At 37.6% G+C, this 22647-nt stretch overlaps 3 protein-coding genes across 4 annotated transcripts; 2 read left to right on the forward strand and 1 right to left on the reverse strand.

Moving 5' to 3' along the window:
* Positions 1 to 4326: 4326 nt before the first annotated feature.
* On the forward strand, positions 4327 to 5401 carry LOC113738357 (uncharacterized). The gene has a single exon (XM_027265533.2). The coding sequence runs from the start codon at positions 4481 to 4483 to the stop codon at positions 5069 to 5071; it is 591 nt and encodes a 196-aa protein (XP_027121334.1). The 5' UTR covers positions 4327 to 4480; the 3' UTR covers positions 5072 to 5401.
* A 3634-nt stretch (positions 5402 to 9035) lies between these two features.
* On the forward strand, positions 9036 to 10072 carry LOC113738769 (uncharacterized). Its single transcript, XM_027266040.2, has one exon. The coding sequence runs from the start codon at positions 9093 to 9095 to the stop codon at positions 9735 to 9737; it is 645 nt and encodes a 214-aa protein (XP_027121841.1). The 5' UTR covers positions 9036 to 9092; the 3' UTR covers positions 9738 to 10072.
* Positions 10073 to 10378: 306 nt separating this feature from the next.
* On the reverse strand, positions 10379 to 14775 carry LOC113740233 (protein NUCLEAR FUSION DEFECTIVE 4). Of its 2 annotated transcripts, XM_072045519.1 has the most exons (4): positions 14146 to 14775; positions 11589 to 12490; positions 10990 to 11108; positions 10379 to 10860 (listed from the first exon to the last, which is right to left on the reverse strand). In XM_072045519.1, exons 1-4 carry the CDS (start codon positions 14470 to 14472, stop codon positions 10643 to 10645), a joined length of 1566 nt encoding a protein of 521 aa, XP_071901620.1. In that variant the 5' UTR covers positions 14473 to 14775; the 3' UTR covers positions 10379 to 10642. The 2 variants fall into 2 exon arrangements, with proteins under 2 accessions (XP_071901620.1, XP_027123577.2); XM_027267776.2 differs by having other exon boundaries at positions 10379 to 11108; positions 14146 to 14774.
* Positions 14776 to 22647: the final 7872 nt, after the last annotated feature.

Genomic DNA, 22647 nt, shown 5'->3' on the forward strand with positions numbered 1-22647 from the left:
TTGAGGGATTATTTTGACTGATTTTGGATGTAAAGGACTAAAAAAGATTTTATTCATAATATGAGAAGCCAATTTGGCAATTTTTCCATTTATAAAATCAGTATATGATGGCGACAACAACAAAGTGGTGAAAGTACAATTTACATAGGGTTTCCTAATTCAAGCCTAGCCCAGATAATTGTTTTCAAGGGTAAAACAAAGATTTCATTCATTCAAATCATATATTACGGCTTTGATTAGTAAAGAAGGGAAATCATCCTACCAAACACTTCTACATTTCAAATCAGGAGAAAGTTTTGCTAAAACACACGGGTTAGCAATTTTCCAGTTCTATAAAGATGGAAAATTCTACATCCTTGAAAAAAATTTATAGAGGCTCCCAGCCTTGTCCAGCAAATTGCCAAAGTGGGAAAACCCACTTCATCCGAATTCATTTTCTAAACAACATTAATAATAGCATCACTTTCAAGAATCCTTGAAATCTCAATCCCCGCTTTCTTTTGTCCATTTTAATTTTTTGATGACAGCTATAATTTCAGCAAATTCTAGAAAATATACAACTTTACCAATTCTTTCCACAAAAAGGCTACCTACCAATACCATAGGCTATCCGTCATCATCTCTAACGAGAAAATACCACCAATTCCTACGTCCTCTAGAGTGCGTGTTGCATCTACAGTAACCTTCAAAAAACCTTGCTGCTCTCACTTCTGGAGAACGCCTACCGTCCGAAGAATTCATTTGAGCTAGCCGTCTTATTAATTTCTTGGGCTTGGATAAACTGCTGTAAATATGATTTTGCCCATTCAACTATCACGTGGGGTTTCATTCCCTTTCCTTCACAACATCTTTACTATTACAATTTAGGCCTTCCAAAGCCGAAAACAGATTAGACGAAAGCATATTATATTTTTGATGCACCAACTCAGACACCGTTTACTGTTGTACGACTAAAACTTCAATCTTTTCACAACGAAGAGTGTAGGCTGCACTCTGGAGAAGATCATGGGCCATCTTTCTTAGCCACTACCTACTCTCTGCCTTCTTGGCCAGGTAATTTTTCACTCACGGCCCAAGGTGCTCTGACAGTCAAAAAATGTTCAATGCACAGGCAATGTGTATTTACCTTAGTGTATCGGCATCACCATCCTTCAATAACTCAAGACTCTTTTTTAGGGTGTGCCGCCAGGTCTTTTAATTGCCTCAATCGTATACCATAGAAGAGTCTCATCCCATCCCATCCCATCTGGCCAGGTAGCCTTGCCACCATCCCCTCGTATACCATAGCAGATAATGCTGCAACTTCTACAAGAGCCACTTAAAGACTCAACTCACTCGGGAACGATTGTCAGGAAGATCTCGTTTGGACTGATTTTGTGCAAAATATAACTCTATATGCTTACGGTGTAATTTATTTTCAACAATGCGTAATTATAGAACAAAATTTTGTAACTTTTACATATCATGTATGTGTAAAATGCAACCTAAACTTTACATTTTTATTGATCAAATCTTGACCATGATGAACCTTCGAGAACCATTGCTTCTTGCAGTCATTCCTGTCCCTCCTCCAGAATTTTGCCACCTGACTCCATTCGTACGTACCAATAAAATGATTTTGATTGTGCAACTCTCAGTAGATGCATGCATAACTTTCCCTGCCTAGAATATTCCCTTCCCCGGAGCTAGCCAGTCATCTCCGCCATCCTACTGTTTCCATGTGACCTACTAATTAGTACTACTTGCGTCCTGTCTATTCTTATGGTTGCAATTGATGGAGGGATCATGTAACATCTCTAATAAATTTAGTTTAAATATAAAATCTCTAATTCACGTCACTAACTTATTAACCTTAGTGCAGCTTCAATTTAATTTTTTTTCCCCTTCTATATAAAATTGGCTCCAAATCTTAAAAGAATACAAAAAAAAAAAAAAAAAAAAAAAAGGAAGGTCTTAAACCACAAATTGAAAATGTAAAGCAATAAGTGAGTGGTTCATTGCTTCCTCAAACTCAACTTTACCACCGAACCGAACCGAACCTTCGGCGGGCTCAACCCTGTGAATGAGTCAGTCAGACTTAGAAGTTAGAACCCACCTCCGTCGTCTATCCAGCTTAGCGAAAGAATCAAAGCTCTAATTTCTGCGGGTTTAGTTTAGGTTTCGTAAGCACCGAAGATCATGGGAGTTCCTTCAAGCAAGCAGCTGATACAAGTCCCGGTTTGACAGTGGAAACTAACTAGTAGTACTTGGTTTCAAAACTTTTCTTATATTTGTCGGTGTATTCTTTCTCTTTCTAAGTCGCATTTAGATCACCGTCTTGCAGATTCCTTGATAAGTTTCTATTTCTTTGATACTAAAAATAAGAAGGATGCGAATGTCGTCACATACAATCTTTATCTCGAAGCGAAGTATAAAATTTTCCATTAGCTCCTTCAATAAAAGTAATGGCACAACTTGGCCCACCTCAAGATCGTTTGGAATCATTTGATTTAACTGCATGCAGAATTTGTAAATTACAATTACAGTAAGAAATACATACTCATACTGCTACGTGTTTTTGCCTGTCGCATACTTTTGGTTTTTTAAGAACATAAGAAATGAGTCGGTCCAGCTCTTGATAGATGTACAAAGGGGAAATTTTATATCTGAATGAATGTAAATGATGTGTCGTTAAATTTAAACTTTTAATATACATAAACCTATGATCATGTTGCTGCTAACGCAGTATGATCACTTCTAAAACCTATGCGGTTTAGGATTCTGACATTAACCACGGGCTCTAAGCTTATCCTATGCCGGTGTTTAATTGTATGATAGTAGTTTAATTCAAGACCTTACTGTATATGTATGCAATTCTAGACCATACCACTATAGCTAAAGCTATATAAGTATGTTATTTTGCACTGTAGGTGTGGGGCGAAGAATGAACAAGTTGAAATTTTTGATTCTTTACCGTGGAGATTTGTGTAGTTGGGAAATGATTTTTTTTTGCTTCTCTCTTCTATTGTTGTAGTTTATGCTGACCGTTTCATTGTGTAAGTATGATGGTAAAAAATATTAAATCACAAATTTTACTGCCCCCCGCATGACAAGATTTGGAACGATCCAGCTCCGTTGTCGTCCATTATGTCCTAACAAAATCCAAAATATAATCTACGTACCTCCAAAAGATAGTGTATTACTAGTATATGGTAACCGAAAGTTCGTTGGGAAGTAATGGTCAGCCGACAATAAAAAGATTAAAAAAAAAAAGACGCTGGTGATTGAACAATGATGATGGAAGCCAACACCTAATCACCTAATGCTACGACCTAAATCAAAGTCAAATTATGTTTACTGTTACAATGAAATTTTTAACCAGGCCCATGCGGTTATATTAATGGCGTGTAATACTCGCGAATCTTGTGGCAAATGTTTCCCTTGAAACCCCAACCAAAAAAGGAAAAGGAAAAAGAAAAAGGAGGAATGCTGAGCTAACTATTTTGACAAGGTTACATTGAAGGCTGATTTTGTTGGTTTGCTTTCAAATGGTCGATATCCTGCGCCATTTAATTAACTAGAGAGACAATTCAGATACGGGTGTTAAAAATTGTTTGGTTACTGAGCAAAGTGGCATTGAAGTCCTAAAATTTGAGCTCGCACTATTGAAACTGGAAGTAGTAACTTAGTAAAGTTTACTAAGACGTTCCTCCCTTCAAAAAGATGAAATACTCCTCCAGTCCAGATTATAACAAGTCTTGAATCACAAAATGAGATTATTGGAAGCTATGTTGAGACGGTTTTGATCTAGTGATTAAGGTCGAGAATTTAGTGATTTAGAGGTCTTGTGTTCAAATTTCCTCTCTCCGTCTCCTCTCTTTACAACTCTTTTCATGCTAGGAAAAATTAAAAACAAGAAGAAGAGTAAAGTGCAAGCAGGGATAGGTGAAAATGGCTAGTAGGAGTTTGGTTTTGGTCTATAATTCCTCTTCTAAACTGTGAAGTACGAATACACCACAAATTTATGCGTTTTCTATCATATTGCGTAAAGAGGCGCACTTAGAAATTCCTCCAGGCCTGGATCCATTCCCCTTTAAATCCCACGACAAAATCAACAGGTAAGAGTAGGCCTAATGCAAGATCCATTTGACTCTGTCTGCTTTTTCCCATCCGTGATTGATGGCATCAGATTTCCATGGATTTCTTAGTCCTCACTCATGCCACGAGAACCCATTTCACATTCTTGGAGGGAACAATAAAAATGACTTGCAAAAGACCCCACAAGCCCATTCTTTTTCTTTTAGTCATTCTCAAGTTTTTAACTACCGTCCTATCAAAGCATAAGAAAGAAAACCAAGTCAAGTCACTTAACTCCAATCCCCAGAGTCCCCCTTTCCCTTTCATCATATCTCACCCTCTGCTCTTTTCCATTTCATTGTTTTTATATACATCCCCGCAGATTTCTAACTATCTTCCAGTCACTCTCATCTTGTACCCAGCCATGGATTGGTTCTCATGGCTCTCGAAAACGGGCCTTGAGCCCTCTCTGGTTTATGAATATGGCCTAGCTTTTGCTCACAATGAGCTTGAAGAAGAAGACATAGCCTACTTCAACCATGAATTTCTGCAAAGCATGGGGATTTCTATAGCTAAACACAGGCTAGAAATTCTCAAGGTTGCCAAGAAAGAGAAAGGGACCATCCCACATCCCATGTCTAGGCTGCTCATAGCAATCAAGAGAACAAAGAGGAGTCTTTCCAAGTATATTCGCATGTGGGTTCGGCGAGAGGAGTCGGCTCTTGCACTGGTGCCAAAGCGTAGTTATAATTCAAGTTCAAGATGGAAGAGTGCTATGGTGAAGAGGAACAAGAGGCTGACGGTTGCTAAGCAAAATAGCAGTAGACTCTTGCTTACTAATGGTAGTCCTATGGTGATGATGCCTAGTTCAAGAATTGAGAGTTTCTCAAGCCCAAATATTTATGATCTCAGGGCTGATGACGAGAAGATGGATGCAGATCGCGACGAGTATTGGTCAGCAGCGTTCGAAGAGATCAAATGGGACTCAATGTTTCAGAATTTGAAGCCAACTTGATTGAATTTGGTTCTCATTTCTTTCTTTAATTTGATTACGCCAATCAATTTGAATGGTGAGGGATGAGTTTTTGGTTCTTCCACCAGAGCAGGGGAGGTGTAGGTACTATTGCAATCTTCAATTTTATCTTTGTAGTTTGTAGTAGTTGGTAAAAGAAAATAAGGAATTGTGTGACTTTTCTCAGCAGTGGTGGTGGATGAGTCTTGCAGAGCCCACCAAAAAAAGCATTAGAGTCAGTACCTGTAATCAGATTGTCCCCCCTACTTTTGCATGTTTGTAACTATCTTTTTCACTTCACATAATCAGGTGTAATTATGGGCCTTCCCAGCAGTATCTTTTTCTTCCTCAACTTCAGGATGAGAAACGGAGAACTCGTTAGTATGATACATTAGCCAGACCGGTCGCTTCTTAACAAAAATGTTAATTAGGTACTTGTTCTTCTTCGACGACTGTTTCTGGTAATTACTAGTAGTATATTGCACCAGTTTTGTATGTACTTAGCTCCAAAAAAAAAAAAAAAAAAAAAAGGGGTTGTGCAAACTTTGTTACAATCGGTAATTTAGGAAAAAGTTGCTCATATCTTAGAGAGATCAGTGCTTAGATGAGTGCGCTGCAATAAATGCTGTACAAGTACACAGATGAGAAGGAGATTACTCCTCCCGCAGCTGAACGCCGCTTAGAAATCGTTATTTTAATTATCGCTTCTGCAAAATGTTTCTTAGCATTTAGGAACCGATGCTACATTAAATGTCTCCATAAATAATTGCGAATTTCAATAATAGATCCCTCTCATTAATTATTATCACCTATGCATTGGGATCATGATTTAGCTCCAAATCATCTTAATGCTAGGATCACAGTTTATCCTCAACAGAGAAAAGAACAATACTTAGCAGGATCATAAGAGCTCCATGACTCAGGGCCCAACAATGTGCACAAGGGAAGTGGCCTCTAACCCCACGAAGACTGCCGCATTTGCATTTTGCAGCGGCACCTTAAGACTCCTGATCTATCACTATCTAATCTTCTTGTCTGAAAATTTCTGAGCAAAGATGAACTGAGATCAAATGTGGTGGAACCTGAAAGGATATTTCTTGGCTGGGAATCGGGCACCGACACATGTTTTGCCTTGTGGCATTGTCCCACTGTGCATTATGCATTTACTAGACTGATGCATTAAACCAGTTTGCAGCAATTATGATGGACAAAGCTCTTCATTCGAGATTCTACAGTTACTGGTTACAACCAACCCTTCCATGCAAATGCTTTTAAGCTCTGTCAAAAGTGTCCAGAGTTGTTGAACAAAATCTGAAATTTGTATTCAATCTAGAACTCCCTTCTTAAAGAGATTATTATGGAAGTTTAAAAGTCGAGTCAGAAATCTTAGGGTTAGCTAGGCTAATGTACCTTATTAAAGAGATTTATAAAACAGTACTACTGTATCTGTTTGTGTTAAAGCCTGAGTTCTAATGAAACATCAGAAAAGAATTACATAAACCCGTTATCGGGTGAAATGTCCAAGGAATTTTATTCATGACTAAACACCCTACATCGAACATTAACTGGATCCAGATCAATCGCAGCCATCTTCGAATTTGGAACGCAGTTTGCTTATGCAAATATTTTTTTTTTTAATGCAAGTTAATTATATCAAATTGGCAAAATAAAAAAATGTCAGCTCAAGTAATCACAAAGTAAACTCCACTATTCACAGTTTCATTATTTATGTTAATAACATTTTATGGCTCGTTGGGTACGACGACTTCGTGCTTTAGTTACCGTGCAAAAATTGAGAATATCCAGAAGTGGGAAAATTCAGTAGTCAATTTAGACTGCCATCGGTTTTCAGCTAAATGCTATGCTGGAAAGTAAGCTGGTTGATTAGAAACTAGAATCCTTGCTCCTCTAGAATCACCGAGCCAGAATCCACAAAGTCTTCATAAATCTTCAATTTCGGACGAGATTTTATGTCAACTCACATGGATATAAGCAAATTCTAGTACTAATAAAAGACGATCAGATATTCCACTGAAGTTAAGGCACGAACTAAATGGTAGACGGGGCTTTACAGCCTAGAGCTAAAACAAAGGGAGAGACAACGTTACCCTAATTATACAGGACAATAGCGACCAGCACTAATCATTCACGAGAGAGCGTTCGTGCTAAGAAAGCACACTAACCCCCTATGATGCTATCTTTTAATGATTGAATAAAGTTCAATCATTGTTTGATTAGATCAATCTGTATTGAATGCAAGAATATACACTTGATAACCAAATAAAACACAAAAAAAAAAAAAACAAAAAATGGAGATTGGTGTGTTCTTAACTAGGAAGTTAGAAGATAACTAAGACAGAAATGAAAGCATACACGATTGCAGAATTACAGGGATGCGTTCTAACATCATGATTGCGAGATTGTTTGTCTACTCCTACTGTACACAGGGACAATATATGTTCTGTAGTAATAAGATCCGCACACATGCACAATACTTACAAGTTCGGAGTGGAAAATACGTTTGAGTGTAGTGGTCCATTTTGAAGAAGCATAATCTACATTTTCTCTCCTCATGTTGCCGCAATCTCAACATGATTACCATTATACTACTACTCAACATGAACTCTGGTGCTAATTAAAATAACTAACCATCATTATTCTTGTCCAACTCTGTAATCTGAAAAATGGTGTTTACCAGTCCTGCATGCCCCAAAAGAAAGTAAATCCACTGCGTGGGAAGTTAAATTTACACGGCATGACCAAGGTTTGTAAAATTGGGATCCTACGTAGGATCGATTTTAGTTTCACAGGATCGGATCGTAGGATCGTAAGATCCTACCAAAAGCTCCTAATTGCAATTAAAGGCTGCAATTCTTTGATAAATTACAAATATACCACAAATATTTTCATTTACTTGCAAAATAGAGCCTCGTATTTTACAAATTTACAAAAAAATTGTAGGATCGTACGATCGTACGATCCTACTACGATCCTACGCGATCCTGCATAGATTAATATGATTTGCGACTTTATATACGATCCGGATCGATTTTGATTATCCGGATCGTAGGATCGTACGATCCTACGATTCGGATCGCGATTTTGACAACTATGACTACCTTGAAGTCGTTCGATTAAACTGCAGGGGCATACCCATTTTTGTGTTTTTAGGTAACGTTTCATAAATGGGTAGGAAGATTGGGGCGTCAGCTATAGTTTCCAACAAAAGATGGTCATTTATTAGGCCGTCCAGCCGAGAAATTAAGCCGGGCGTCTGCTTTGTGCTTTCGGCTTGCAACTTAATGCAACCATATTGTTAAAACAGATGCAGCAGAATGGAAGAACAAACAAGAACAAGCAGGAACAAATTTCGGGGAAATTAGATTTTTATTAGAGTTTGAAATGTATCAGATATATTGTACAGAATGAATATAAGGTATATATATACAACCAAATAATCAAAACAGACTGGACCCCATACAGCTCAGCGGAGGTCGAATATCTGATTCAAGGCATTTCAACACATATCATATGCGGACAAATATTAGTTGGTAATTGGTAGTATAATGCTAAATATGTTTGTCCATTTCCCTGCTGATTATGTGGACTAGCCCCGGGATAAGCTGCTGACCCACCAATCTCCTTTTCCCAGCCGTGAATGATGGTGTGAGATTATGACAAAGAATTCCTTAGGTCTCACTTCAACAGCAATGTCACGACTCTTTGCCCAATTCTTGAAGGCAACACGGCTTTAATTAAGCCCAGGGTCCATCTTTTTCTTTTGTCCTTCTCAACTTCAACTGCCGATTCATTCGGGCACTTGTCATCCTTATTCACTCGATCGTTCTTCAATCAATGTCGCAAGTCTCAACCAATTGCTAAAAAGAAAAAATGTATCAATTCACAATTAAAAATTGGTCCGTCCCTAATTGTACTTGCTCTTGGCATCCTACCATGTATATATATATTGATGTATTTCTATACCAAAGTCGGGTGGTGAACTGGTACCACTGGACTCCAAGCGATGGATTGGTTTTCTTGGCTCTCAAAAACTAGCCTGGACCCTTCCACTGCTTATGACTATGCGCTTACTTTTGCTCAAAACGAGCTGGAAGAAGATGACATAGCTCATTTCAATCATGAATTTCTTCAAAGCATGGGCATTTCTCTGGCGAAACACAGGCTCGAGATTCTCAAATTTGCAAGAAAAGACAAAACTAGAAGCCTACGTCCCATGTTACGGCTTCTGATTGCAGTCAAGCAAGCAAAGAACTATGTTGCTAAGCATATTCGCGTCCGTGTCGGTCAGGATAGCTCAGCTCATACTATGATCCCAGTTCCACAGATGAATAAAAGTTCAAGATGGAAGGCAGCTATGCTGAGGGCGAATAGGAAATTGATTCAGACAACTAAGCGAGGCAGGCCTACGCTTCTTGCCAGTGGTACTAATAGTAATACTCCTCCAGTTGTGGCAGGTCAAGAAATATTGATGCTCACAAATGGAAGCCCTCTGGAGTCTGATTCAAGTAGTAACAGCTCATCTGACACTGACGTTCAAGATTTCCATTTTCACAATGAAAAGTTGAACTGCAGCGATGGTGAGTTTTGGTCGAATGGTATTGAAGAGCTCAAGTGGGAAACAATGTTCCAAAATCTGAAGCCCACATGACGATCCCAGTGCTTATACATCATGTGGAATTCTTTTGGCTCTTCCATGCTCAAACTTGAGCAATTTGTGTTCCAAAATAAAATGGTTGTGTCGTCTCCCTTTGTACGCCATCATGCCTCCTTACCGTTTCAGTAATCCTTGTGATCATATCCGTACCATACATAACACGTGTAGTTGATTTCCAATTTTGCTTTTTCTTGTTTGGTCTGTAATTAGCTTGGTATTGACAAAAATGGAGGAAGTCAGTTGCAGATGTTTGGGTGCAGTAGCTTAGTTGCAACCCGTAATTTGTGTTTCTTTAATCTAGATTAATATAAATGCGATGTTGTTATCAACTAGAATGGTTGTGAACCTCGTTTCGATCAGATTAACTATGTTTTTCAACCTTGAGAAATGGGCTTCCTTTGGACACAATTACATCATTAGATTGCTAAATGGCGAATTCTGATTGACTTTGTTTTTACTCCAGCCAAAGTTCCATTATTCAAGTAAGCATTTAACAATTTCACATGATGGTACCCGAAATTTGACCTGCTTAAGGTCCTTAGCGAGTTCTAGACAGGAATTTCACGTATTAAAGAGTGTCACGAATTCTGATCTACTGGCAGACATATATGCTTCGACCCTTGAAACTGTAAAAATGATAACAAAAACAAAACTGTATTCTCTTCATATATGCATCAAACGATAGATATTACGGAAACTCATCAAGCCTTATTCAAGCAACTCAAAATTTTCTACCTTGTTCAAGTTCGTGTTTTGAGTAGTTTAGAGTACCGCAAAATATGTAATTCATATGAACTCTAGCACTTATCCTAAGGCTAGATGTCCAAGAATATCCTCCAAGAACTGAATGTGACTCAATAACATATTGTTTCTAGATAAGCGGAAAGATACTCTAGACATCAATGGCCAGAACTCTGTGGCAGACGGAAAGAGCCCCCAGCATAAAGCATTTGGTAGACTGGTCTAATTCTGATTGTCAGAATTATGCTCAACAGAGCTCCCAGACCACAAGCGCCAGCTAAAACTAGGAATGTAAGCCTATAGCAATCTGGACCAGCACAAGAAGACCCCCCTTGTTTAGCTGCTTCACTGTCATAGACCTGCCCAGCAAGCAGACCTGAAAAGAGGAGTGCACCTATAGGGTTCCCAAGCTGCATGAAGTTAAATATGACTCCGAAATGCCTCAAACCAAAAAGCTCAGATGCAGTTGGAATCATTATGGCAAACTGAAACCCAAAGCAAATACCAAGTAATGCTGTTGCAGCATATAGAGTTCCATTCAGAGCTGAAGCATAAAGAAGAAATGTAATAACCATGAGTATTTGGGCTACAGTCATCCAAGCTGTTCGAGGAATTGCTTTTGACCTGAAATTAACAGAATACAATGTTGAATTACCTGGGAAAGATATGTTAAAAGAAGTCTTATTGTTGAGATATGCCAACTTTTCCTACAGATTTTGCTAGATTATGTTTGATATCAAAATAATTTAGTTATTAGAAGAATAAGGATATTTGTTAACCAAAGATCATGTTGGTATGTTAACAAATATATTAGCTAAGATTTGCTAGTAGAAGAAGATTATATTTTGTTGAGATTTTTAGGATAATTGTTAGTTGGATATTTTGCTAGTTTGTTTCATGTAATCACTATAAATAGTGAGTTGATGAATGTAGAACACAAACTCATTTTCAATCTTTAATACAAGTCTCTTATAAGCTTTTTTTGCAACACTAAAGTGTTGTTTCTTAGTTTATACCCCAAAAAACCAACACTTATCCAGAGTATATAGGTTCCAGAAATTGCCAGAAAAAAGAAATAAGAAGTAAGCTCAGTAATATGATTACCTGACAAAGTATTCCGAAACAGCACCACCTCCAAGACGGCCCAAAAAGTTGCAAAAGCTGAACAAACTTAGCAATACTGTTGCATCATTCAATCCCAGAAGTGAAACTCCGATCTGTGCCAAATTATTCAGAACAGTGACTCCAGAACCAACCCCTAGGAAGTACACAATCCACAATAGCCAGAAATCAGCTTTGATTACAGCTTCGCGAAACTTAAAGTCTTCCCCCCTTCTTGGTCTTCTCTTTTCCTTCACTGCACCTTCACCCATGGCTAGAAGAGTATCCACATCTGAGGCATCATCAGTCTCCATAAAGCTTCCAAGATATGCTGCTGAAGAAGAGGGGGTTAAAAGAGGATCTGCCTTATTTGAATCCTCCCCTGCAATCAAATTACCTGAAGAACCAGTTGACTGGTCTTTCTTTCTACGGTTAGCAGGGAATAGTGTCATTTTTAAGGGAATTGCAAGAGGAAGCATCAAAAGAACAACCATGATAGCCACAAAGATATATCTGATGTAGGCACTTAGAGATAATGTGTCTGCTAGAATTGTAGTAGTGAGAAGGTAAACAGCAAGTAAGAGACTCGCTGCTTGAATGAAAAGAAAATGGACATGTTCTGAAGAGTCTTCTTCAGAAGCAGGAGTACAAGCCCGAACAAAGTACATCATGGCCAAACATATGACAGGAATACCCAATACAAGGAACAGCAATAGCTTCGAAGCTGACCCATCAAGCACCATGGTGTACACCTCCGTTAAAACTGCAGCACTGAGCCCCACATAGCCTTTTAGAATTCCAGCAACCGTGCCTCTACTGACAGGGAAATTCCTCATGTTGGTTACAAGTACAGCTGTGCCAAGCCATGCACTGCTATGTGTGGCAACACAGAGTGCAAGAAACAACTGTCAACAGCATCAGCAAGTGACTGATGAGAACTTCGATATGTTTGCCATAAAGGCAACATTTTACAGAATTTGAAACTTTAATTGAAGATGTCTATCTATTTGACATCTACCAACCCCAGAGAGAGATACTCAGAGAAGAAAAAGAAAGAAATAGTGAACGTAAATGAACAAAAAATGGCTCCTTTGCAGCCTTCTTTGTCAAGAAAAAAATGCCAAAAGAGAATGAGTGCGATGGTAAAACAAGTCATATCTTTCTTAAGAGAACGAGTGCTTGGACACACTGGTGACACATTAAACTAAGGTGAAAAAAAAAAAAAGCAATGATATGTGTAATAGAGTTTTTAAAAAAATTTTAGGTCCTCATCTTTTATGAGAAATGGCAGGAAGGGGTTGAAGGAGCTAAAAAAAGTGCCACATGGACAAGCTCTCTACATGTACAGAGAGCTACTATGCCAGTTAGAAGTAAAGAAGAGGTAAATTTTCAGCAGAAATAGCATCTAATCAAATCAACGAGGTAGAAGAACAAGAACCAATACACAGCAACTTACCCTTGCTTTTTCACTCCACCATGATAGCTAACCACAAATATACAGACATGTATGCCAATCAAGAGTATTAGCAACAAAATATTACCTCATCTCTTTCAGAAATACAAGTTTGGCACCTAGGCATGCTAAAAAATGATAATGAGTCAGAAAAGACTCGATGAAAAAGGCTCTAAGCGAAGATGGGTGAGGGCCACAATCAATTTCATAAATGAAATAGGCAAATGGATGTTTAAATCTGGATCTTGTTACTCTTTTACAAAATTTCTCCTGGCAATTCTACACATTCTGCACCTTAATAGAGATTATAAAATGCATGAGTATGTAAATACCACAAGACATACTCCACAACCATGATTACGTTGCACAAAGTTTGATCTATCACCCAAACGTGGAAGGAAAAAAAAAAGGTGAAGAAAATTCGTTGTCATCACTTGGTTTAAGCTTCAAAAGTATTTATTAAACATGAACCAACAGTACAATGAATACTCTATGAGATGACACATGGAAACAGCTTTGTTGGGTTGATGCAGAGAATATACTATAGTGGTATTTGCATTAGCTCGATTGAGGGATTTATTCAAAAACCTACGAAGTTTCGAATTCTGTCAACATTATAATCAAGTAAACGAACCAACTAGTCCACATCAGAATAACCTACGTCAAAACACAGTAAATTCTTAGAAATTAATTCAGCCAAACATTATAGTCTTGAAAGCATGACAGCATAAGCCATCCATCCCTCAGGAAACTAAAGCATTCTTTGAATTGAAAAGTCAAATATTACAGGAAAACAGACCAAAAGTAAAGAGTGCTCAACTCGACATGTTAGAAACTTGCAGCAGTAAGCATTTGACAGATATCAATTTAGCACAACCAAATCAATCTCAGAAACTATCACAGGATTATCGCAACTACTGCCAAAGAACACCAATCTCATATTTCAGAAAATGAAGTTCCCGGAAGGATGTAGAACACAACAATCATATAATATGCTTTTTTTAATGACAAATACTTGCACAGAATCAATAAATCCTAAAAATGCAAAGTAAGATGATAAATCATAGAAGCGGATAGGGATCGAGACAGAGTAAGAAAAGAACTTACAACCCAGTAAGGCATGTAATGAACAGTTTCACTAACAGCAAGCCACAGAACACCATAACCCAAGAAAGACAGACAAACCGCAACAAGCAGAATAGCCCAAGGTGGGAACTTGTTGCAAGCAATACCCGGGATAATCCCCACGTTTTCTCCAAAATCATTAGCCACCCCAAGCATAGTCAGCTGCTCCTGACTGAGACCCAGTACCGATTTGAGAGCAGAAGAGTAAAGAGGAAATGTATAGCCATTCCCAGCTGCTATTTGCACCCAAACAGCTGCTCCTAATCCCACCCATGGCGGCCTGCTCCCAGCTTTCAAAGTTACTACCATTTTTTTCTTTCTTTTTCTAGGTAGAGTCCTAGAAACAAGAAACTTGGTATCTTCCCGCTTCGTAGAGCTTTTCAGACCCAAGTCATTAGTAACCAGTGATCAAGGGGTTGGATTTGGACTAGTAACAAGTTTATACTGCGTCAGACGGCAATGGGAAGGATTTTTGTCACAATAAAGACAAGAAGAAAAGGGCCGCCCAAAGAAAAGGTCGGTTTGATGATTCTAGTGTTCGCATTTGGTAAAGTGCATTTGATTCGACGGCAAAATGGCATACGAACTTGCGAAGTGCAGATACCGTGAATGGTGATGCCACGTATATCATATTTACAGAAAACTTTTTGCCCTTTTCTTTGGAATAATATCAGAAACCTCCTTTGAGGTTTCTCCTAGTATCACTTCACGCCCCTGAGATTCTAAAAATATCACTTGCATCCCCCTAATAATCGTAAAATAATTGTATTTGCCCTCACTTGATATATGATTCACATATCAAATAAATGGAGTTCAAAAAATAAACAAAAAGAAACAAAAGTCACTTCGTTCTCTTTCTCTGTTCTCTAATATCCTCTCTTGCTCTTTTTTTATGTGATTTTTTTTAATAAAAATTATAGTAAACTGAATTTTGTTTGTATTTTTTTATTTTATGATTGTGATAGAGTGAAGTATGATTACTTTGTGTATTTTGAGTTGATTTTTATAATGATTTAGTACAACTTAAAGGTTTGTGCCATTGATTGAGAAAAGGTTAGAAAAAAATAAGCTTAATAAAAAATCAATTTTAAGCATATAAAGTTGAATTGGTGCTAGAACTCTACAAATATCTATTTTCTTTTTGAAATTTATATTTTTACGGAATATAACTTTGTGATATGATGGTATTACTATATATTGTTTTTGTAGGTGGTAGTTTTTCTTGAAGTGAAAGAGAAAAAGGATAATTTAGGATTTTTTTTCAAAAATTTTATTACACAAATAACAAAAGTAAGGAAGGTAAGTAATTTTCTAAAACATTAGAAGCGCTAAGTAATATTAAGAGAAATCTCAAAGAGATTTCTAATATTATTCCCTTTTATTTTATACCTTTTTTGGGTTCAAAAATTGACATGAAAAAATAATAGCAGCCCTCAGCTAAGCTAACAACCAGCATTTGCGATCATAAGCACACGTGAACCCAACGTTAGCCGTTAGCTAAAATAAAAATTCACCAAACTCACAATGGCCAACCTTAATTTCCACGTGTAGGTAGCACATGCATGTACCGGGAGGCAACAAGTCATTAGTTGAAGGCATTTCTTTAAGTGTGATCAATAGGGACAGCTTTGGAGCATTTTTTTCACTAGGTTAACGAGTTAGTGGTCCCAATAGGCGACAATGGTTTGATTGGGTCGGCCAAGTCAACAATGAATATTTTGGGGGGCAAACTCATGTTTTAAAAAAATTTTAGAGCAATAACTTTATTCGGAGAGATTGAATTTTTTAATTTTTTTTTTTTTACTACTATGTTAGCTCATGAATTGCCTCTATTAGTTTTATAACTGTAGGAGAAATAACTTGACTTTTACCAACACTAGCAAGTTTGAGCCTTTTAATAATTCAACTCGTATTGTCGGTATTTTGATTCAATTCTATCTATCATTGAATCAATTTCACAAGGGATGTTTAATAATAGCGTAGATCCACAATTTCTTCGTAGTCCTTTTCGAAAGTTAATGTTGAAGTAATTTTTATTTACGTTTTTAGAGTTATAGAATGAACATAAGATTGAGATTCTAAAAATAAAAGGTTTTAGATTCAATTACTTCGATCTCTTTCCTATTTCTTAAATCTCGCACTTTCTTTACTAAACCAAAAAAAAAATGGATGAACAAGAAAAAAAAATGCAAACAAGTGATCTATCTTTCTTTATAATTTTATAAAGGTTGCAGGGATGATCAAGATCAACCAACGGCTAAGCTACCAAGCCTCGTTTTTTTTTTGGGGGGGTAAAAAGGAGAATTGCATAAACAAAACCAGAGCACAACAGATGTTACCTAGCTATTACGTATCGTCCCAATGCTGCGAGAGGAAAGCACATCCCTCTGGTGTCTTCATCAAATGCAAAAGAAATATCAGGAGGACAAGTATCAAAAATTTCAAAAGATTTGTCTAAGTTGCATCCTAAACTTTGTAAGAGCATCAGCACAGCACATCTGTTGGCTTCGTGTGATAAACATGCATGATCTTAAACTGCTGGAGCTGCAAAAGCAGGAATCTGCAATCCATGATGATAGGATGTAAATAATGGTCAGGACTGTCATTAGCTTTTAACCGCCAAGGATAAAATGTCAGCACAATCAACTTCTATCTCATGTCCAGATGGGGAATTTTGAGAGATGTCGAACGTTCAATTCTTCTCCACCAAACGTTCAAATCTTCTCCACCAAACGTCAGTCATCTCATTCCTCACGCCTGATGGAACTATGTTTTCATACTCGAACCGGGAATCGACTCGGTCGAGCTTAGGGATCACGAGTCAATGGGTTCGACCCGATTCGATCGGGGGTTAAATCGGATGACGTCATAAATAAAATTTATTTAAAATTTAAAATATTGTATGTAAAATACTTAAGAACATGTTACTATTAATAAATGTATATTTATATATATATTTGATGTTTCAAATATATTTAAAAAGAAAATACAAAGAAATTAGAATGATCAAGTAGCAATTTATATTATTCAATGAACATTAATAAGTTTAGAATTAACATTATAGATTTGATTAAAAAATAACAACAAACTTTAGAACAACATTTATAAAATATGAAATATTTAAGATATATTAATAATTTTTAACAACTTATGGGCCAAAACATAATATTAAAAATGCTTTGACCTTAAAAAAAAAAATTGGGCGGTAGGACTCAGGCTGAGGTCTCTACTACGCAAGCCATGTCAGGTATCTGCTCCAATTAAGAATGCTGCCATTATATCTTTCCATCGGACCGCTAGGATTTCCACCGCTAGTACTTGCAAGCAGCCTTGTTTGAAATGCAAATTTTTAGGACTAAGGCTGAGGTCTCTACTACGCAAGCCATGTCAGGTATCTGCTCCAATTAAGAATGCTGCCATTATATCCATGTCAGGTAGCTGCTCCAATTAAGAATGCTGCCATTATATCTTTCCATCGGGTCCGCTAGGATTTCCACCGCTAGTACTTGCAAGCAGCCTTGTTTGAAATGCAAATTTTCCTTTTAGTGGACTGAAAGCTTTGATATCAAACCGGTTCATCCGATTTTTGACCGAGTTTTATACTTTCGATTTCTAGAGTAACTTGAATCGAACACTTGACCGATTCGCTCCTGTCCGAGTTTAAAAACACAGTGATGGAAAACTCCAAATGTGAAGTTTCCATTGATAGTAAAAGACCAAACTTAGGAGCAGGAAAAAATGCCCACATGGCGGCTGCCAGCTTACAAAAGGTGCCCAGTACACCTCCTTGGGGCCCCCAGTATTCAAGAAGAAGCTTTCGCCGGAACAACAGGGCCTGTGGTACTCGTGCGTTAGCCTCCTTTAACTGAAGGTTTTAACGCCGGAATGAAGGACATCAAGTCTTTTGTCATCAGCTCTGTATGTCATCATGACCCTTGCGGATTCTTTTCTAGGCGATATATGCGGGAATACAGTCTAATTTTCTAGGGAAAATATTTTACATCCAATCAAACAGACCCTAAAATGTTTTCATTTTTCCTTTTTTTATTTTTTTAAAAAAAAAACTTTTAAGCCGCTACAGGGCGGAAAAAATATCAAAGTTTTTTGAATTTATCATGTAATCCATTCTTGGTTTCTTAAAAGGGTCCTGACTGTGGCTGCAGTGAATAGCCCAAAGCCAATCAAAAGTGCATCGCAGCGACCAGTTAACTGATCCGCCTGTGGTTGCAGTGAATTACCCCAAGCGCAATCTAAAGAGCAAAAAGCAATAACGGGATACAGCATTTGCTGGCCAGGTGAAAGCCTGGTTTATTCAATGGCCATCAATCGTTGTTGGACTCGGATATCCAAGGCCTTTTCTTCAATTGCTAATGCTGGCCCAAAATACTTGTGAAAAGAGCAGGTATCTTTGCATTTACAGCTTAAAACAATTGGCTGTTATTAACAACATAATAACTACGGATGGCAATGGGAGCGGGTGCCCGCGAGAACTAATAGGGAGGGAGTTAGGGCGGGGAAAATTCCCCCCCCCCCCGCGCTTAGAAACGGGGCGGGGGAGTGTACCCTCGCCCCGCCACCCGCTTTAAAAAAATAAATATATAAAATATATATGCATATAATTATATATATAATACATAATATATAATTTAATTAGTTACAAACTTATGATAATGATATTATTAGTTATATGTATTATATAATGTCTATTAGCGTATATAATATAATTGATATTATTAATTATACTAATAATTATATATGTATACTAATACAAATAATTAATTGGTTATACTAAATTTACTAATACATTTATACTAAATCCCTAATTAAACTTAATACAATAACATTTTTTTCTTAAAAAAAACACAAGCACAATAATGAATTTATGATTGTATTTGTGCAAAACGTGAAAACTTGACTACTTTAGTTATATTTATTTCATCATGTTGGATTGTATTCAAATAATTTTTATTTGATTGTTTTTATAAGTTTCAATTGTAAAATTACAATGAATAATAATTTGATAATGTGTTGATATTTTAGTACTTAATTATTTGCTAAAATTTAACCATAATAAAATTATATAATAAATTTTTATTAGTCCCACGGAAACATCCACGGGAGAAGCGGGACGAAGCGGGGATAGGGTGATGAAACGAGGGCAGAGAGAATTTGTAGGCAGTAGGGCAGGGGATGGGAGAGGGGTCCCCCACCCCGTTGCCATCCCTAAAACAACCGCTTTGGAGTTTATTGAGGTTAGTTTCTTTGGGTTAGACTAGGTTTAAATTGGCCTCATCTTCTGTCAACCCTTTTGTGTAGGTTGATATGATTTGTTCCCGCTTGATCTTTGCATTTCAAGGTAAAAATAAAAATGGGAAAAAAAATGTATAAAGTATATATAAAAAAAAAAAATTTGCATGGATGGTAAATTCTCAGAGACCATCACTTGCCCCTAGTCCACGCTATACCGGTACACAACTCAAGTCGTTAGTATTTACTACTAGTACTTACGACTCGGTCTCCCGACTATGTTTCTAGCCTCCAACTTTTTCTAAAAACGGCTGAAGAAATCGTCAAGTACTGATTCGCCGAGTTGACTCGAGAAACTCGTCAGAATCGCCTCAACGTTCCAGTCGGAACTCGTAACTGTACATTCGGGGAAAGGCAAAGCAGCAATAGCGGCAGTCACAAATCTTCCGCTTTGGACATGATAGATAGCCGACTCGGCCGCGGGTGGAAGTCGCCCCGCCGTCTGAGATTATGCGACGACGGCCGAATTAAGGCGGTGAGGGCCCGTTTCACCAAATCACCTTCCACGGTGCCAATTCTCACCAGCGAATTCGTCATCGCCGATCTCCTCATGTTCAGTTGATGACTGGACCGGTTATAGGACCCCGTGTGGTGATCATTCCTGTTGGTGTTCTTATGCAGGCTGCACCGGAACGACCCCGGGTGGGTCGTCGGCGAGCACAGGCACGTCTTCTTCTGATTAGATGGCACTGGTCTATTACTTTGCCTCGATTGCCGGGGGGAAACAACGATCGATCGGCCGGGAGAGGTTGAGAAACGGACGGAAGGCGTCGGGGAAACAGATCTGCATAAATTGACCCGAGTTGGAGATGCGGGCCGGGCCATAATGTCGGGTCCGGGTCCGGCTCGGGCAGAGAAGGCCGCGGAAGATGAGCAAAAACGGCCCAGAGGCGAGAGTGAGCGTTGGAAATGGTGCTGAAATCCGGCGCCGGTGGCCTTGCTTTTCGATGATGACGTCACCATCTTGTGTCGATTTCACTTGTGGATTTGAAACTGGAGAGTGTGAAATATTTTTTTTTTAATTATATTCGGGAAAAAGAGTTTTTTTCTTTTTTTTTTTTTAAATTCTCCTAATAGCGCCGGTTGGCTCTCTATTTCGGCAAACCTAAGCAAGACTGAAGCAAGGCTTATATAGGTGGGGAAGGCGATGGCAAGTTGGGAATTAAGTGCATGTCTGAGGAGTTTTTGGTAAAGAGAAGGTGGACCGGCCGTTGGATTAGATTAGATAGATACTGGTAGTATGTCGGGATGGTTTTCCAATGGATTAAAACTCAAAAGAACAAAAAGCTATGGGCTGTCAGATCAAGATCATGACACACCCGAGACGCGCGAGCTTTGCTTGCTTTTGACGTGCCGGGGTATGTTTTATGAATTCTGTCCAAGAATATTGGCAACTGAGGGTGTGATGATGACATTTGGGCCGTCATATTATCGTTTTGGCCGACGGTCAAAGTTAAAGATGGGTAACTTTGGTCAAAGTTAAAGATGGGTAACTTTAAACAAAATGTGATTATTATATAGAATTTTGATTAATCTTATGTATATTGATTATATATATATTATTATTATTATTGAATAAAATTTATATAATTATTAAATATATAACTGTCATAGTTTATATGGTATTAATATATATAAGATTAATTCATATAATTTTCCTTAAACATACAGAGTAAAAATAGCATGTGAACTCCAAATATAATTTGAGCGTAAGGTGCCAAATTTAGGTACTATTTGGATTTCAAATATATGAAATGGCCAGTTGCGTGTGGTACACTCGGATGAGATGAAATTTGGGCTGATGTGTAAGTTGAAAAATGCTAAGGGCGCCGAAACTGGCGCCACTTGTCACTAGATCTTCGGAGCCGGTCAGTTGTCTGACACGCCCTATGTGCAGTGCTCTTGTGAACCTAATTTATTGGACAAGACTATGTCGTAGGACGAAAATATCCTCTGCATTTGGTTTAATTCCTTGCCTTCGGCCGTGTTGGATGCTCTGATTTTTCATAGATATGATGATTAATTTAATGCTAATGAGGAAAAATATCTCAGTAGATATTCTATTAACTCAATGCATTTTTTAATTGGACCATTTGTGATGGAGCCAGTAAATGAATTTACATTACCACCACATTTAATTTGAGAATGGAAAGGAACAAAGAAATTGGTTCTAACATAAAATCTAGTAAATGCGATGGACATTTTCCTTCAAGTAAATTGAAATATATTAACAACTCTAGCCAAAATGTGCCTCAAAAAATTTGAACCAAGAAAAAAAATAACTTCTATACGGAGAGATATGTTGTTTCTCAAACCCTTAATTGGTACCCTTTTATTCTATATTCAAATGTTTCCCATTTGGATAAGTTATGCTGCACATACTCATAAAAACCTGTGGATTTTGAGTTTATATTTAGGCAAATGGTATTGGCACTTCTCAAAAAACTTCATGCACTCCTCAATTTTCTTTCTTTTAAACTTTTTTAGCAACTCCAAAAGTTTTTTTTTTTTTTTTTGGCTTTTCCCTTCTTCAATCATTTCTTTTTGAAACATTTAATTCCATTCCAGATAGTTATCAAAATGGGATGGAGGGAGTAGTTATGTCTTTTAATAATGTTTATAGGGTGGCAAGGGTTAACTCATAAAATTCGATGTTAATCCATATCTTGTCTCCTTTAATCCTTCCTTTTCACTCTAACTATTGGCCACTTTCATATTTAATCATGATTCAAGTTTACAACTAAGAAACGGCCTCCTCCCATGAAAATGAAACCAGGACCATCCCCTTACGCAGTGGAATCGACATTTGGCACTCAATTGCCTTAAAAGCACAAGAAAATGGTGGGCACCGAAGAAAAGAAAGATAACCCATGCAAGTTGATTTAATTAACAAAAATAAATTATTTCACAGCTGATCATGTATCAGAATTGAGTTTGACAATAATATACTAGTATTTCTATAAGTAATCCACCATTCCAGATATGTCCTACAAAGTAATATGAAATTGAGCTGATAGTCATTTATAAGGGGTTAATATCACTTTGTCCCCCCCGAACTTTGGACGATTACCTACTTCAGTCCCTAAACTTCAAAATGAGACACTTAAGTTCCTAAACTTATAAATACCTCCCACTTAAGTCCCTAAACTTATAAAATGGGACACTTAAATCCCTAAA

The sequence above is a fragment of the Coffea arabica genome, chromosome 4c (genome assembly GCF_036785885.1).
Source record: "Coffea arabica cultivar ET-39 chromosome 4c, Coffea Arabica ET-39 HiFi, whole genome shotgun sequence".
Lineage (NCBI taxonomy): Eukaryota > Viridiplantae > Streptophyta > Magnoliopsida > Gentianales > Rubiaceae > Coffea > Coffea arabica.